We start from the raw sequence: 17655 nt of genomic DNA, 5'->3' as shown, positions 1-17655 counted from the left end.
AATCACTCCTCTTGGGGAGAGGGAGGCGTTCCTACTGGACCAACCGATAAGGCTGGAAGAGGTCATATCGGCAATTTCTCGCCTAAAAGCTGGGAAGTCTCCTAGCCCTGATGGGTTTACGGTTCTATCCTATAAGACTTTCTGTGTGGAACTCGCCCCGCTTTTGGTGCGGCTTTTCAATTATTTTCGGACGTCGGGAGCCCTGGCGCCTAGTATGCTGAACGTTACCATTGCAGTTATACATAAGCCGGGCAAAGACCCAGAGGAGTGCGCTTCATATAGGCCGATTTCGCTCCTGAATATAGATGCCAAGCTATTTACTGGAATTCTTGCTTACCGCCTTAATCTTTATATGCCGGGTCTTATTGATCCGGATCAGTCAGGTTTTATTCCAAACCGACAATGTAGCGATAACACGAAGCGGCTTCTGCATTTGTTAGATAAAATAGATCGATCCCGTCGGGAGGCGCTTTTCGATAGGGTTCGCTGACCATATCTTTTTTTCGAGTATTGGAGCGTTTCGGGCTAGGCCCCGGTTTTAGGTCTTGGATCCGATGTGCCTATAGGTCTCCCAGAGCGGCGGTTCGTGTTAACGGTGTGCTTTCCTTGCCGTTCCCGGTCAGGTGCGGGACTAGACAGGGATGCCCGCTCTCTCCCCTTTTGTTTGCGCTATACATGGAGCCCCTGGCGCAGCGCTTGCGGGATAGCCCCCTGGTTTCCGGTGTGAAATTTGTCGGAGACCACCATCTCATTACCCTGTATGAAGATGATCTGATCCTTACCCTTGCGGAGCCTGCGACTTCGCTTCCTGCGCTTATGGAGATAATTGCTGAGTTTGGCCAGGCTTCGGGATTTCGGGTGAACATGCAGAAGTCTCAGGTCCTTAGTTTGTCGGTAAGCTCAGAGCATGAGGAAGTCTTGAGAGCTAGATACCCCTTTCTTTGGTCGTCTTCGTGCCTTTCCTATCTAGGGGTTGAGTTGGCGACCTCTGCCGCAAAGACGGCGAGCTTGAATTATACGAAGTTGGTTCGTGAGGAACAGCGGGACCTGGAGTCGTGGGGGAGACACAAGCTGTCTTGGCTGGGCAGGGTGGAGGCGGTGAAGATGACAATCTTGCTGTGTATACTTTATGTGTCTCAGGCGCTCCCGCTGACTCCGCCTCCTCGGACGATAGCCACTCTTCAATCGGCAGCTCTGCGATTTGTATGGGAGGGCCGTCCGGCGCATCTCCCGCGACGTGTTTTATATCGCCCTAAAGGTGGGTGGGGTTGGCGATCCCGTCTTTTACGATATTTTCAGGCGACGCAGCTGTGCTTTCTCTTGGAGTGGAGTCGCCCACTCACCGAGAAACACTGGTGCTTTATGGATCAGGCAGTGGTGGGCTCTCATATATGGAAGGAGCCTTGGCTTTGGCATCGGCACAAGGCAAGAGGACTTTATTCTTCCCCGATCACGGGAGCAATGTTACGCATATGGGACGCAGTGGCCTGCCGATCGGGACTGACGTCTTTTCCGTCTCCGATGACCCCCATAGGCGCGAACCCTGACTTTGAGCCTGGGCTCTGCCTGGGAGGCCTGAGACGTTGCTACGAGGGGGCATGCAAGAGGGTGGGAAGCCTTTTTGATGAACAAGGGGTGTTGTCCTTTGACCAGATGAGGGAGGCGTATGGCTTGTCGGAGGCGGAGAGGTTGATGTATTATCAGATAAGGCACTGGGCTCTGCTGCCAGCTAACAGAGCATTAATAGATAGGCCTCTTACGCCATTGGAGAAATGGCTGTTGCTAAAGAAGGATGATAAAAGAGTTATCTCAGAACTTTATCGGCTTCTGCAGGGGGAGAAGCGTCCGCCTAAGTCCAAGGGACAGTTGAGATGGGAGAGAGGGAATTTTCGGATGAGGAGTTGGATAGTATATTCTATAGAGTACACCACACAGCCTATAACGCAGCGGGACGGAGACATCATATAAAGTGACCTCCTACTAGTATTACACCCCAGCACGAATACACGCATGGGACCCTGTTAAGTCTGGTCTTTGCTGGAGGGGGTGTGGAGGCACGGGCACACTTGTGCACTTACTCTGGCATTGTCCCAAGCTCCACCGTTATTGGGAGAGCATTATAGATGATATTGATGCAGCGTTCCAGATTAAGATCCCTAGATTCCCATCGTAAATCTTGCTAAGGCTGCCCAATCCCCTTAATTTTCCTTTGAGATCGCTAAAAGGGAGACAGATGTCCCTGGCACTCAACGCGGCGCTGCAGCTGATTCTAGCTGGGTGGGGCACAGAAAGGGTTCCGACGCGGGTCGCGTGGTTTCAGAAGCTGTAGTTTATTATCGCCATGGAGAAACTCACCCTGGCCTCTCAGCAGCGGATGGGAGACTTGGGTGTACTATGGAAGCAATTCCTTCGGATCCTATCTGCAGAATACACAGAGTTGACATGTCCGGCTTATTTGAGAGTTTTGAGGCTGACTTGAACTTTGGTCGGAGTGCAGCGTGGAGAGATGTCTGGGAGGGCTGAGATTGAGTGGCGGGGAGGGGTAGTGGAGTGGAGAGATGACACGGACTCTGGTGGGGAAGCATTGTTGGTGTGTTGTTATTTATATGTTTGCTTGGTTCTCATATGCGGGACGACTATTGGGTGTTCCCCGCCTGCTCACTGGATCGCAAGGAGGAGGCTGACGGTGGGGTCCCTGTGGGCAAGATGAAGGGACTTATTAGAGGGACTCCTATCTGTTGATCTGGAGCTAAGCTGCGGTGATACATTTCATCTACTGTCCTGCGATGTGTTGTATTTTGTATGTTTATGCGTTTAAAACAATAAACAGTTTTGATCCATAAAGAGGTCTTTCTTAGAGGCAGTGAATGCAAGACTTTTGTCAGCCATTCAATGGTTTGTAAACAGCTGTCTTTGCATGGGGCATGTAACGCTTCGGCTACAAACTTGGCTTGTTATCTGAAGGGAGTTCCAGTCAAGATTGTTTTTTCTTGGGTCTAACTTTTTGATTCATTATCTTCAATGCATATCTTTTATTTGTCCTATCTTTGGGTCTCTCACAATTAAGGTTTTTGGTGATTTTATTCGATGTGGCTTTGTGAGCACATTTGATTCTGATGTGGCTTGGATGTTTCAGTTTTTTTCAGCTGTGTTTTTTTACTCTTCCCTGTGCTTGAGATTTTCCTCCTTCTTTTCTTGACTCATATCCTATTTATTATTGGGTATTGTTACCCGTATTTGTTATTTGCAATTTATGTTCTCTACTCAAATGTTGTGTTTATGTAACTTTCTAGCCCTGAAGAAGTCGTGTGGGATTTGATCCCATGACGAAACACGTGTTGGCTTGTTGCATTTCAAGATCTGTTTTGCGTTTGAAATTCCATGTGAAGCTTCAGCGTTTGGACATTGTGATTACTTCATTTTTAGAAGAACTGTTCATTGTAATAAATATGGAGATAACTTGATCGGTTACACATTGACTGGTGATACTAATTTATTGGGATTGTGCAACTACTGTACCATATTATTTGTCACACCTTTATATATACTTATATCTGTGTTATGATTGTTTTTTGAGTACCTCACTTTGGTAATCTTTATGTGAATTGTTTCCTTTGTAAACATTGAAGGGATGGGTGTGGTTCCTTATGAGGGAACCATTTAATTACTTTGTGGCCAAGTATTTTTCCTTCAGCGCCTGTTTCCCCACTATTCCACACCCCTTATTTTTTATTCGTTCAGGTGTCACATGTAGTGGGTTTAGACTCAGTCCCCCACAATGCAAGTGAATCTGCCGACCAAATCCAGTAGTCTCATTAGAATAATGAGAGCCTACGAGGCAGATGGAATGCTGAACAAATCAAACATTCACTCCCCAGTCACAAATCTGAGTTTTGTCCATCATTTCTTGCTCACAACGCCACCCCAGTTTGGACCTAGCCATAAGCAAATCAGTCTTGATCCTGCTCCCCATGGGAATAGCCCATCCCGAACTGCCAGGCCAGGTCCTCCCTCGACCGGAAACAAGCATCCAAGGACCAGTTTCTGGGTATCACTCCCTCATCAGCCAGGCTAGCTTGAATTCATTGGCACAGAGAGCATGGGACTCACATCTGGGCATACCCTTTTTTCAACTTAGAGCAACAAAAACAAAAAGAACAGATGATGGAGGGAATGCTAAACAGATCCTTCACCCTGAGTCACAGATCTCGGTTTAATCCATTATTTTTCTGCTCACCACGCCACCCCAGTTTGGACCCAGCCGTATGCAAATCAGTCTCGGCCCTGCTCCCCATGGGAACAGTCCAGCCTGAATTGCCAGGCCAGGTCATCCCTCGGCCGGAAACAAGCATCCAAGGACCGGTTTCTGAGTATCACCCCTCATGAGCAAGGCTAGCTTGATTTCAGTGGCACAGTGCGCATGGGACCCATGTCTGGGCATACCCTTTCCACTTAGGGCGACAAAAACAAAAAGAACAGATAAAGGAAGGAATGCTAAACAAATCAAACATTCACTAAGAGTTACACATCTGGGTTTAATCCATTGTTTGTTTGCTCACCGTGCCACCCCAGTTTGGACCCAGCCATGAGCAAATCAGTGTCGGCCTTGTGCTCCATGGGAACTGTCCTGCCAGAACTGCAGGACCAGGTCCTTCCTGGACTGGAAACATGCATCCTGGGACCAGTTTAGGGATATCACTCCTGATCAGCCAGGCTAGGTTGAATCCAGTGACTCAGTGAGCATGGGACCCATGTCTGGGCATACCCTTTCCACTTAAGGCGACAAAAGCAAAAAGAACAGATGATGGACAGAATGCTGAACAAATCGAACATTCACCCTCATTCACCGGAAACAAGAAACCTGGGACCGGTTTCGGGTTATCACCCCTCATCATGTTTGATTTGTTCAGCATTCTGCCCATCATCTATTCTTTTTGAGTTAAGCAGGCATGCCTGCAGGGTTGGCACCAAGTCAGTTGCTGCTCCTCAGTTCTTGCTTTTAACAGCTCTTTGGTATCCTTCTTCTTTGTAAGTCAGTACAATCTAGTTTCTGGTATCAGGGGTGCCTCTTAAATACTCAATTTAGGGGCGTTAAGGGATTGTGTTAGTGGTCTATGGGCTACCTACCTTTAGGGTGACTACGCCCCTAAATGACCACTTCCAGTGGGGGGTGGGCATAACCCTGACCCATTGAGTCTATTTCCACCTAAAACAAGATGGTGGAATTCTAAATGTCGTGCTCACATCCGGTAGCCCACTTTAGGAATCACTGGAATTAGGGTGGGTTTATTAATACAAGGTGTATGATACCAAACACCATAGGTTTCAGTGAAGCCATCACGTAGCTGGGGACCTCGTAATCACCAGTGTCCAGCACATGTACTAAAAATGGCTTCCCTGTTTACTTACTATATTCAAGAATTGGTCGTGACATAGCAGGGGCATATCTGATCATGCAGGTATGTGTACACATGTAATATAATGCACCCTGCCTTAGGGCTGTAAGGCCTGCTGTAGGGGTGACTTGCATATATTGCATGCAGTGTCAGTGGGCATGGCACACACGTTGTGTGTCATGTTGGGTTTGCACTTTTGTCTGCACCATTTCATGCTGCCAGCAATAGCAGTTAGCACGAGTATAATGTAGGTCTCTTAGGGTGGCACAATATATGATGCAGCCCTTCAGGGACCCTCTTAGTACCCATGCCATAGGTACCAGGGGTACCACTTACTAGGGACTTACAAAGGTGCTAGAGGTATGGCCAGTTGTGGAACAATTGTAGTTATCTTGTTTTCGGGGAAAGAACACTGGCACTGGGGACCTGGTTAGCAGGAACCCAGAGCACTTCAGTCAAAGTTGCATCCAATACCTGGCAAAAAGTGTGGTGACTACTGCAACAAAAACCCAGAGTGGCAGCTTTGTTTCCTTCTGTGCTTCCAATTGCATGCATGTCACCCAAGTGGCTCAGCCGTATGTGACCCTTACTGTGGAGGAAGTCATGCTGGCAAAATGTTGTTTTCCTCTGGTTTACCTGGCTCGAATGAGTCCCAGCTCGAGTCCTATATTGCGGGCTCCATAGACAGCCTTTAAGACATAGGGGGTCATTCTGACCCTGGCGGTCGGTGATAAAGCGGCGGCCAACCCGCCAACAGGCCGGCGGTCAAAAAAATGCAATTCTGACCCTGGCGGGAACCGCCAACACAGCCCGCCGCATTAACACTCCGACCGCCACGGCGGATCAAACAAACAGCGCGGCGGTCACCGCCAACAGCCAGGCGGCAGACAATGTACCGCCCACCCTATCACGACCCACCAATCCGCCACCTTTTCCGGGGCGGGAGCCCCGCCGATAAAAACACGGCGGAAACAGACATTTTCAATGGAAAACGCTCACCTCGACACACTCCACGCGGAATACGGACAGCATGGAACCCGAATTGAACATCATACCTGCTCTCGTCTACCTGCTCATCTACCACGAGTACGAACTCCGGCGCAGACGTCAACGGTGAGTACTGCACCTACGACACATGGGAGGGGGGAGGAAGAAAGGTTATGGGCATACACATATGCGACCCCCCCACCCCCCCAATATGTACACACCAATGCAGAGCAGGAAGTCACAGTGACACCACACAAAGCCCCTTTAAAAATACAATGACACAACCAAATTTGGAATAAATTTTCATGTACAAAAAAAGCACCTGGAAATAATTGAGCAACCGTGAAAAATATTTACAAAAACCAAAAAGATATACACATCAGTGTATCACTGAAGTAACAAGTCCTGCACATCCTACGAATCTAACATGTCCGTGGGCCAAGGTTCTGCGAAACAAGGGCAAAGCCCACACACGAGACCTGAGTCCTTTGGAGAGAACACTGCAGGGGCATCCGATGTCAAAACTACAGGCACCTCAGGGGGAAGGGAAGAGGGGGCCACCACAGCCACATGAGTCCACGACGCCAGATCCACGAGGAGCCACCATGCCCACTGTACCATCCTGGGGAGTGCAAAGCCACAGTCTCTCAAGTCTCTGCAGTGGGTGGGTTGCCCACTGTGCCATCCTGGGGAGTGCAAAGCCACAGTCTCTCAAGTCTCTGCAGTGGGTGGGTTGCCCACTGTGCCATCCTGGGGAGTGCAAAGCCACAGTCTCTCAAGTCTCTGCAGTGGGTGGGTTGCCCACTGGACCATCCTGGGGAGTGCAAAGCCACAGTCTCTCAGGTGGATTACAGAGTCCAGTGGTCAAGGAGGAGGCATGGTGGGCACAGTGAACCATAAACAGTGCCTGAGACGGCGGGACCCAGCGCAGCGGTGCATGACATGGCGATGTCCAGCGGAGCGGTGCTTGAGACGGCGGGGCCCAGCGGAGCGGTGCATGACATGGCGATGTCCAGCGGAGCGGTGCTTGAGACGGCGGGGCCCAGCGGAGCGGTGCTTGACAGGAAGGGCCCAGCGGAGCGGTGCTTGAGACGGCGGGGCCCAGCGGAGCGGTGCTTGACAGGAAGGGCCCAGCGGAGCGGTGCTTGAGACGGCGGGGCCCAGCGGAGCGGTGCTTGACAGGAAGGGCCCAGCGGAGCGGTGCTTGACAGGAAGGGCCCAGCGGAGCGGTGCTTGAGACGGCGGGGCCCAGCTGAGCGGTGCTTGACAGGAAGGGCCCAGCGGAGCGGTGCTTGACAGGAAGGGCCCAGCGGAGCGGTGCTTGAGACGGCGGGGCCCAGCGGAGCGGTGCTTGACAGGAAGGGCCCAGCGGAGCGGTGCTTGAGACGGCGGGGCCCTGTTCAGCGGTACCTGTCTTCACGGCGGGGCCCTGTTCATCGGTGCTCTTCTGCACGGCGGGGCCCTGTTCAGCGGTACCTGTCTTCACGGCGGGGCCCTGTTCAGCGGTGCTCTTCTGCACGGCGGGGCCCTGTTCAGCGGTACCTGTCTTCACGGCGGGGCCCTGTTCAGCGGTGCTCTTCTGCACGGCGGGGCCCTGTTCAGCGGTACCTGTCTTCACGGCGGGGCCCTCTTCAGCGGTACCGGTCTTCACGGCGGGGCCCTGTTCAGCGGTGCTCTTGCAGTATGTCAAGGGAGTCATACCTGGCCTGGACACCCTGCTCACTCGCCCTCCGACCGTGCTGTGTCAGGCCCCTTCGGGGAGTGAGTCCTGGGCCCTTTGGTGTCGTCCCTTGCAGCCGGGATGGGGCTTGTGGGGCCCTTCTGCTCCGCGCTCCTGGTGGTTGTCCTCTCCGCCCTGCTGTCCTTCCGCTCCTTAGATGGGGCTCTCGGGCCCTTGCCTCCCCTGGCTGCTGTGGCCGGTGAAGTGGCCGGAGTCACCTCCTTGGGGGCAGCCGTCTCTGTCCGCTCATGGCGGCCCTTCAATTTCCGGGTCCTCTTGCCTGGGGGGGGGCTGGCTGTCCCCTTGCTGCTCACCGAAGTGTTACTGCCGCCAAAGGGTGGACTCCACATGCCATGCACCACTTGCACTGTAGTAGTTGGGCTGGTGGTGGCTGAGGTGCCCTTGGGACTTTTCCCAGTTGGAGGGGGTGGGTCGGGGGAGGGAAAGAGGTCAAAAGTGGAGAGGTAATTTTTCTTGGGACCAAGGTAAGGGGTAGGAGTAGTGGTGAGAGAAGTGGAGGAAGAGGATGTGGTTGTATGAGAGCCAGGTGTGCTGTCCTTGGGTGCAGGTGACTGGGACGTAGGCTGTGGTGAGGTGGTTGGCTGTTGTTTGGGTGTCTGCCTGCGTTTATGTGTCTTGGAAGAGGGGGTGACAGACACAGTGGGAGAGGACACAGGGGACGTGTAAATGCCAGTGGGGGTGGTGACTGCAGGTGTGCGGACTGTAGTGGAGGGTTTGCTGGTGGTGGAAGAACTGGCTGATGTTGGGGTGCATGCAGGTGTGAGTGTAGACGTCACAGGGAGGGAGGAGGGAGACGAGGGGGACGGGGACACAGAGGTGGTAGTGACTGTTGATATGTCTGCATCTGTGTGTTGCTTGGGTGAATGCTTGTGTTTTCTGTGGTGCTTATGTTTGGATGAGCTGGCCTTGGGTGTTGAGGTGTGTGCAGGCTGGTCTGATGGTGTGGATGGGATAGGTTGAGGTACAGGAGACAGAGAAAGGGTGGAGGCAGATAGAAGAGGGAGACTGGAGACAGGGACAATGGCTGCCGTCAGTGCTGAGGCCAGAGCAGTGAACGCTCGTTGATGGGCAGCCTGACCCGAATGAATGCCCTCCAGGTAGGCATTGCTCCGATGCACCTCCCTTTCCACCCCCTGGATGGCATTCAGAAGGGTAGTCTGCCCAACAATGAGCGTCCTCACCAGGTCAATGAGCTCCGCACTGAGGGCAGCAGGGGTAACAGAGGCAGGGGCTGAGGTGCCTGGGGCGAAGGAGACGCGCGCCTTCCTGGCCGAGCGGCCACGGAGCGAAGACTGAGGGGCTGCTGGGAGGGCGGTGCTGGTGCGCTGGGTGGCGGCTGTACCTGTTGTTGCGGGGGGCACAGATGGTGCCGCCCCCGCTAGGGAGCTCCCAAACGAGGACGTGTCCGTGTCGCTGGTGTCTCCACCGGCCCCCGTTGTGGTGCTCCCCTCGCCCTCCGGATCACTGGTGCCCTCGGTGTCTGTGTCAGTGCCCACCGGGGCCTGGTGACCTGCAGCTCCCTCCTGCTCCGACGCCAAATCTCCTCCGCCTGATGATGCTAAAACACAAGAAGACAAAGATTTAGGGTGGGGGGAGAAATTAAACAAAGTTGAGTGCATGCCTTAGCAATACCCTTTGCGGAGAGGACAGACACGGGTGCCTCGTGCACTAAGTCGCGAACTTGGGGTACACTACTCAGTACTTCTGACTAGGCAAACAGGTCTAGGGACAACACACGCGCACGTGTGATGCTGGAGCATGGGTAGCTGCACTTGGCACCCTACAGAGGTGGGGGGCGGGGGCACAGGGCCATGCCTAAGGGAGCGGACTACACTACAGAGAGCGCCCGGGCCTAATGTCACCCACAGCCCTCCTCCCCCACCCAGACGCCTCCAATGCGCATACAGATAGGAGAATGTGCGGATACTCACCCCCTTGTGTCTGCTGTGCTGTCCTCAAGCGCCCATCCAAATTAGGGTAGGCCACCGCCAGGATCCGGGACATCAGGGGGGTCATGGTGCGACTGGCACCCCTCCTAGGTCGGGAGACCATCCCCAGCAGTGTTTCTGCGGTCTTCCTCGTTCCGCGGCGGATGTCCTCCCACCTCTTGCGGCAGTGGGTGCCCCGTCTGTTGTGGACCCCCAAGTTCCGGACTTCCTCGGCGATGGCACGCCAAATATTGATTTTCTGGTGGGCGCTCACCTGTTTGACATGTACAGGGTGGGAAAGAGAAACCGTCACATATCTGCATGTTTGGAGTACATGCCCCCCCCTCCTCAACCTTGTCATGGTTCCCATTCTCTCATCTGTCGTGCGTTGCACTCCCCATTCCCTCCACACCCCACCAACTTACATCCCCCCCCCTCCACACAGGCATAACCCATTCAATGTGCACTGAGTGTACTCACCTGTTGGTCTGGAGGACCGTAGAGTTGCGCATACTGGGGGAGGACCCCGTCCACGAGCTTCTCCAACTCTTCTGAACTGAAGGCGGGGGCCCTTTCACCAGTAGCAGCAGCCATTGTCACTTCCAGACCGAGTTCACAGCAGCACTTGCAGTATAGGTCCTCTCCTGTGGATGATCAGGTCTCGAATGATTGAGCAGATAGAAAATGGCGGTCACGCCCGCGGCGGTGCGTACCGCGGCGGTGCGTCCCGCGACCGCCGGCGCACATCGTCATTGGCTCCTGAAACCCATAGGCTTCAATGTTAACCAATGCGTCTTCGCACAGCGGTCTTCGACCGCCTACCGCCACGGTGTGCCCCGCCAGCGCAGTGACCTCACATCCCATTGTCCCACTTCACAGGTCAGGCATCGGCCATTTCAAGGGCCCACATGGCTTAATTTCTAATGCGTCACACAGGCCTAGGCCTTGCAATGGCACACATACAAACATATCAAACCATACATTTACCTGTAGTGTGCAAGCTGTGTTGTACGTACCTGTGAGTGGATTGACTCTGTACTCCATATTCTCCTTCCTAGGCACCGTCCGCTGGGACTAGCGATGAGAAGGAGGAATCCTCACGTGTACCGGCCGCTAGTGGACCTGTCCACAATGGAAGAACGCAACATAATACTACGATACCGACTTGACCGAGCCTCCATCCATGAACTGTGTGCCCAGCTGGAGCCAGCCCTGATGTCCCCCATCCGCCAACCCACAGGAATTCCCCCTCTAGTGCAGGTTCTGTCTGTCCTCCATTTCTTTGCAACTGGCTCATTCCAGACAACAGTGGCCATGTCATCTGGGATGTCTCAGCCTATGTTTTCCAAGATCTTATCCAGAGTGTTGTCTGCCCTGATGAAACTCATGCGGAGCTACATCATTTTCCCAGAGGAGGGTGATTTGCCTACAGTGAAAGCTGATTTCTATGCCCTTGGACACATCCCCAACATCATTGGTGCAATTAATGGGACCCATGTGGCTTTAGTCCCCCCAAATGACGATGAACAGGTGTACAGGAACAGGAAGAATTACCATTCAATGAATATCCAGGTGGTCTGTTTGGCTGACCAGTACATCTCCCATGTAAATGCCAAGTTCCCTGGGTCAGTGCATGACGCGTATGTTATGCGAAATAGCAGCATTCCCTATGTGATGGAACAGCTACAGAGACAGCGTGTGTGGCTAATAGGTGACTCTGGTTACCCCAACCTGCCGTGGCTATTGACCCCAGTGAGGAATCCCAGGACCAGGGCAGAGGAACGGTACAATGAGGCCCATGGGCGTACTAGGAGGGTGATTGAGCGAACCTTTGGGCTCCTGAAGGCCAGGTTTAGGTGCCTGCATATGACAGGTGGATCCCTAATGTACTCACCAAAGAAGGTGTGCCATATCATTGTGGCGTGCTGTATGCTCCACAACCTGGCTTTGCGACGCCAGGTGCCTTTCCTGCAGGAGGATGGTCCAGATGGTGGTGTTGTAGAAGCCGTGGAGCCTGTGGAGAGTGAAGAGGAGGAAGACTCTGAGGACGACACAGACAATAGGGACAGAGTGATACAACAGTATTTCCAGTAACACACAGGTAAGAATCACCCACGCCATTTCACAATTGCTTATAGCCTCCTGCATCTGTACTTTCTGTAGTTCCCCACAGATGTTTTTCATTAATTTTTGCCTTTCCCTTCCCTTCTCAGTGCTGTCTGACTCAGTACCTGACTTCTGCTTGGTTCGCCCATGAACTACAGCGTATTGACATTGGTATGTTGTCATGACTAATTGACAGAACAGAAATCGAACAGTAATATGTAATACATTTGTTAATAATACAGCATGACTCAAAACAGATTTGTGTGCAAAATGTGATTTATTTACAGTGCTAGATATCGGTACATGTGATTCTAAGGGTGATGGGTGGGGGTGGAGGAATATCCATGGCAGAGTCCAGTTCTCAGTCTCACAGGTGCATTGTCCTTTTGCCTGTGGAAGGATGGAGCATAGGCAGTTCATGGTTGGACAGGGTGGCAATGTGGGACAGTGGGAAGACTTGAGGGGGTATGTCCTGCTGGCGGGGGTCTTGACATCCTACTCTGTCTTTTTTTTTGGTCTCAGGCTCCTCTTACGGGGTGGTTGTTCTTCAGCAGGAGGTGGGGTTCTGGGGGGCTGTTGAGGTGTTGGGACCTCCTGTCCACTAGCGCCGGCGGAGGTGGTAGGCTGTTCCTGGTCCGGGCTAGTGACAGGGGCCCTGTGTGGTGCACCATGGTCCTGCAACGCGTCCTCTATCCTGTTGAGGGCCAGGACGATGGTCCCCATTGCGGTCCCGATGATTCTCAGCTCCTCCCTGAACCCCATGTAGCGTTCCTCCTGCTGTGCCTGGATCTCAGTGAACCTGGCCAGTACCGTCGCCATTGTTTCTTGGGAGTGGTGGTATGCCCCCATGATGGTGGTGAGGGCCTCTTGGAGAGTGGGTTCCCTGGGCCTCTCCTCCCCCCCCTGTCGCACAGCAGCCCTCCGAGCTGCCCGGTTTCCCCCGGCCTCTGTCCCCTGGACGGTGTGCCCGCTACCACTGCCCCCAGGTCCCTGTTGTTGTTGGGGTGTTGGGTTAGCCTGGGTGCCCTGTAGTGGCAGACACACCGCTGATTGAGCTGTCCTAGAGACAGAGGCATGGGCCCGCTGGGTGGGAGCTGTGCTGGTGTTGGCAGAGGGGGTCGGGTCTGGTGTGGCCTGTGGCTGCCTGAGGGGAACCGACTGCCCAGAGGTCCCCGATGGTCCGGGCTGGTCATCAGGTTCACTGTCGACAGAGCTGCTATCCTCAGTGTGGGCCTGTTCCGGTGGTGGGATGGACACTTCTGGACCCTCCTGGCTGGTGTGTTGTCGTTCGGGTCCTGCATGGGGTAAGAGAGTTTGGTTATTGTTTCTGTGTGTACAATAGCGTGCGTGTTATGGGTGCCCTTGTCCCCCAGTGCAGGCATTCCCTTGAGGGAGGTGTTGTGAGGGTAGTTAGTGGGGGGGGGGTTAGTGCAGTGGTCATGCTTAGGTGATGGGTGCCCATGATTTGTGTTGGCATGCAGGAGTTGGTGTTGGGATGGGTGGGTTGTGCTGGTGAGACATTGTCAGGGAGGATGTGTGCTGGGGGGTTGGGGGTGAGGGTGGGGGTGTGGGTTGGCATGCTGGTGGGGTGGGGGGGATATAGTAGTTGAGATTGGACTTACCAGAGTCCATTCCTCCGGCTACTCCTGCGAGGCCCTGAGGATGCAGGATGTTCAAGACGTCTTGCTCCCACGATGTGAATTCGGGAGGGGTGGGTGGGGGTCCGCCGCCAGTCTTCTGGACCGCGATGTTGTGCCTGGAGACCATCGATCGGACCTTCCCCCGTAGGTCGTTCCATCTTTTGCGTATGTCCTCCCTATTCCTGGGATGCTGTCCCACCGCGTTGACCCTGTCCACGATCCGCTGCCATAGCTCCGCCTTCCTAGCTATACTGGTGTGCTGCACCTGCGAGCCGAAGAGCTGGGGTTCCACTCTTAGGATTTCCTCCACCATGACCCAGAGTTCTTGGTCCGAAAAGCGTGGGTGCCTTTGGGGTGCCATGGGGTGGTGTGGGTGAGGTGTGGGGTGGTGTATGTGATGATGAGTATGTTGGTGAGTGGTGCTTTGTGCTACTATGTGGTGTGTGTGATGGTGTAGTGTGCCTCAGTGTGTCTTGCTTTGGATTGTCTGCTGTGTCTCTCTCTCCTTCTCTCAGTAATTATGGTCGCAGGGGTTTGTGGGTGATGTGGGTGTGTGTTTTATAGTTGGTTGATTGTGTGGGAGTGGTGTGTGTATGTGTATCAGGTGTGTGTATTTCAAATTGTCCAATGTGGCTGTGTTTTGGTGATGTGTGTGTATTCTGACCGCCGCGGTGTGTACCGCCAATGGAATACCGCGTTTGAATGACCGCCGTGTGGATTCGTGGGTCAGAATGGCATGGGCGTATTTCTGTTGGTGTGACGGTGGAGGTTTGGTCATCTCCAGTTTATCGCTGCCCGCTGCTGTGGCGGGCTGCAGTGGAGGACGGAATTTGGGAGGTTTGGCCGTTGTGGGTCAGAATGACCGTGGCGGTTAACCGCGGCCGCGGCGGTGTTATGGCGGTCTTCTGACCGGCGGTAAGGGCCTTTTACCGCCGAGGTCAGAATGACCCCCATAATTCCAGCCGCCCAGGCAGGATGAATTTGTAGATATGAATGACTACTGGTTAGGCTCCCTGCAATCAGCATGGTACAGTGCACCACGGACTGTGTCTCCATAAGTGGCTAACATAGTGAGAAACTGCAGAGGAAAATGGTGAAGAGGCGTACAGGGGTGATTGAGGCACTCCAAAAACCACTACTCCTTCCACAGATCTAGGGGTATTCAATTCACAGTGTAAATTTACAGGATTGAAACATTTTCACTTCAAATTATTAACAAAATCATTTTTGATCTGATTCTGCTAATAAGTATTGGCCACACCAATAGGCCTGGCTTGTTTTAGGCATATGTTCACTGCTGTGTGATACGTCTGCATACAATGACTGAAAACTCATAGAGAGCGAGTCAAATACTGGTCACTGCTTTGATTTACTTGCGAAAACGTGTTACTCGAAGTGTCACACATTTGACAGTAAAATGGCACTCAAAGCCAGTCAAACCATAGAAATGTCACACATAAGCAATCTGATAACTTGGCAACTATACATAATTGTCAACTCACCCACATTTTGCAGATGTCACCCGCTTATTACTTCTATTCATCCGCCTGACAAACAAAATGCCTCCAGACACTTTAATGAAGTCACAAGCTTTTTAAACTTAACCCACCAAAAAGATGTCCAATCCCCATTGCCCTTAATGGGGTCACCGTGTTAAACACGTGACGTCTCGCATTTTTAAGGCAAGAGTTTAAAAAGCATGCAGAGGAGAGCTAAAGAGTTCTAACTACCTTCCTACAGCACAGCCCAGGTCCTGCACAAAACACTACTCACCTTATCTGAATTCTGCCACGACATCCCTCTTCCTCTGATGTATGATCCAGGTAAAAGGTTTGGTATCAGAGGCTGAGCATCTATAGAATAGATGGCTTCTGTTCATCAGATCCTACGACAAACAGGCAGCCGCCACACTAAACAGAACTGGTACATACACAACCTAAAAGGTCCATCTGACGGATTCAACTGCACATGCTCTGTAAATGTGGTCACTAACCATGAAACGCTCCCTGCGCAGCAGCAAAGCATCAGAAACACTGATCGCCGGGGCAATCTCGCGCAAGCAGGCAGAGGCCCTACCAATACAGCACTTCGCATCCCATATTTGTTTGACGTTTAACATTTCTAGCTAAAAAGAAGCATCTTAGAAGTTGGTAAAAAAATATAATGGCTTTAGGCAAAAAGACATACATTAAAACCAGCTATATAATGTTTGCGATGTTTAATGATTCCAGTCAGTATAAAGAAAAAGTAGGCATAATCAACAACACACGTTATTGTAAAGTGCTCCTTGCTTTCAGAATGCTTTACTCTGAAAAAACATGCAGCACCGGTTACTCATCGATACCGTTTTGTCTTTCGTTTGTTTCTATAACATGTCCAGCATGAAGAAGAAAGACTCATGAGTTCCAATAAAGAGCGTGAAAAAAATAAGCTCGTCTAGTCGCTTTACACTTTAAAGTGGTTATACATTTTAGAAGGCTTGTCGGCCATGCCATGTCTTTCTTTGCCTATTGATGATAACATAAATAAAATCTATCTTGGAATTCAGATGATAGCGGTTTGTTACCACTGTCTACAAGTCTAGGGTTTTTCACATCCGAATGGAGGAGCTACATAGGCATTTTATTTCAGTCTCTATTTTCAAATTTAATACGCTGTACCAGTATTAAAAAAAAATCAATTGCGAATACTGTGTCAAAAAGTGAATCTACTCCAAATCTCAAGCATGTGGGATTTTTTTTAAAAAAACAGTCGGGAGAATGTAATTCCCTCATTGACTCCTGTTACTGGAGAGGCAATTTCAGGCGTGACACAGCTACCGCCGGAATCGGGTCTATTGGCATGTGTGTGCTTTTGTATATAAGTCAGAATAAAATTAGTTCTTATGCAGCCTGCCTGTAGGGGTAGTGTCTTGTCCCTGGGCTGTCTCTGTAACGATGCTGTTTTCGAGGATGTCCTGGTGAACAGTATCTCAGGCTTCAGTCATGTGCAGTGGAGCAGACATGGGTCGTCCCAAACCGGATTATGTTTGCTTCTGTTCATTGAACCACTTGTCAAATATATAGATACGGTTTAACTAATAAACTTTGAAGTGGAAAGCACCCGTGTGAGAGAAATGCTCCGGCAGGAATCAGAAAAGGTTAGTCATTTATTTTTCGTGCCTGGTTTCTAGTTTAGAGAATGACCAGAGACTCGCTATTTAAACTTCTGCAGTACGTGATTTTTTGTAACCTTGGCAATCGCAGCAGATTCAGGAGATAATAAATAATTTTAGATGTTTAAAGCCTATGATGCTTTTCAGCAGGCACGGCTTGAAAAGTTGGATCAAGTGTATTTTTTTTTCTCCACTGAATGTACTGTAACTGTGAAAGCATGTTGTCCTTTCTTATATTCCCTCATTTTAATTTTTTATTTTAGGCTGAGCCTAGGCAGCGTGCATGCGCTATCTTCGATATGTAGTAATCTACTTCTGTGGACTTTCACCAAGCCCATCTCACACCCATCACTTTCATTCTTCCTTGCCCTGCCTTTCAAAATTCCCTTAATTTTGCAGGTAAATGCTTTACGTTTGAACCGCCTTGAGGCTGCATTGTTACAGCCTTGGAGACTGACCCTGTCACATGGATTATTGCAGGATCATCCATATACCTTAGTGTGGCGCACTACTTTTTCCTTTTTTTTTGTGTGCCTCTCCGCTTAGCACTCATGTCTGTATGTTGTTTTTTCCTCTTCCTTGTTTTTGGGCATGCCTCTGTTTCTTTGTGGTATCTGCACCCAAAGACTGCAAGCTGGATATAGGTTCTTTTTTATTTATTTTGATTTTGGAGGTTTAATATAGAGTGAACTCGACATCAGTA

At 51.5% G+C, this 17655-nt stretch overlaps 2 protein-coding genes across 13 annotated transcripts in view; one reads left to right on the top strand and one right to left on the bottom strand.

Annotated features, from left to right (window-relative positions):
- Positions 1-15746, bottom strand: part of ZNF670 (zinc finger protein 670) — a 185762-nt gene extending 170016 nt beyond the window's left edge. For all 9 annotated transcript variants that reach the window (XM_069234430.1, XM_069234431.1, XM_069234433.1 and 6 more), the window contains exon 1: positions 15572-15746. Coding sequence is in view for 1 of the 9 variants with exons in the window: in XM_069234432.1 (XP_069090533.1) it covers positions 15572-15595 (24 nt within the window). In the remaining 8 variants the exon portion in view is untranslated. The remainder of the gene's footprint in view (positions 1-15571) is intronic.
- Positions 15747-16763: 1017 nt separating this feature from the next.
- Positions 16764-17655, top strand: part of LOC138295848 (zinc finger protein 25-like) — a 101826-nt gene continuing 100934 nt past the window's right edge. For 3 of the 4 annotated variants that reach the window (XM_069234426.1, XM_069234428.1, XM_069234429.1), the window contains exon 1: positions 16790-16937. In XM_069234426.1, the coding sequence (XP_069090527.1) occupies positions 16914-16937 (24 nt within the window). In that variant the 5' untranslated portion in view covers positions 16790-16913. Of the gene's footprint in view, positions 16938-17655 lie in introns of all 4 variants that reach the window. The other variant, XM_069234427.1, reaches the window with a different exon arrangement.

The sequence above is a fragment of the Pleurodeles waltl genome, chromosome 5 (assembly GCF_031143425.1).
Source record: "Pleurodeles waltl isolate 20211129_DDA chromosome 5, aPleWal1.hap1.20221129, whole genome shotgun sequence".
Lineage (NCBI taxonomy): Eukaryota > Metazoa > Chordata > Amphibia > Caudata > Salamandridae > Pleurodeles > Pleurodeles waltl.
This window is presented reverse-complemented; position numbering and strand designations above follow the sequence as displayed.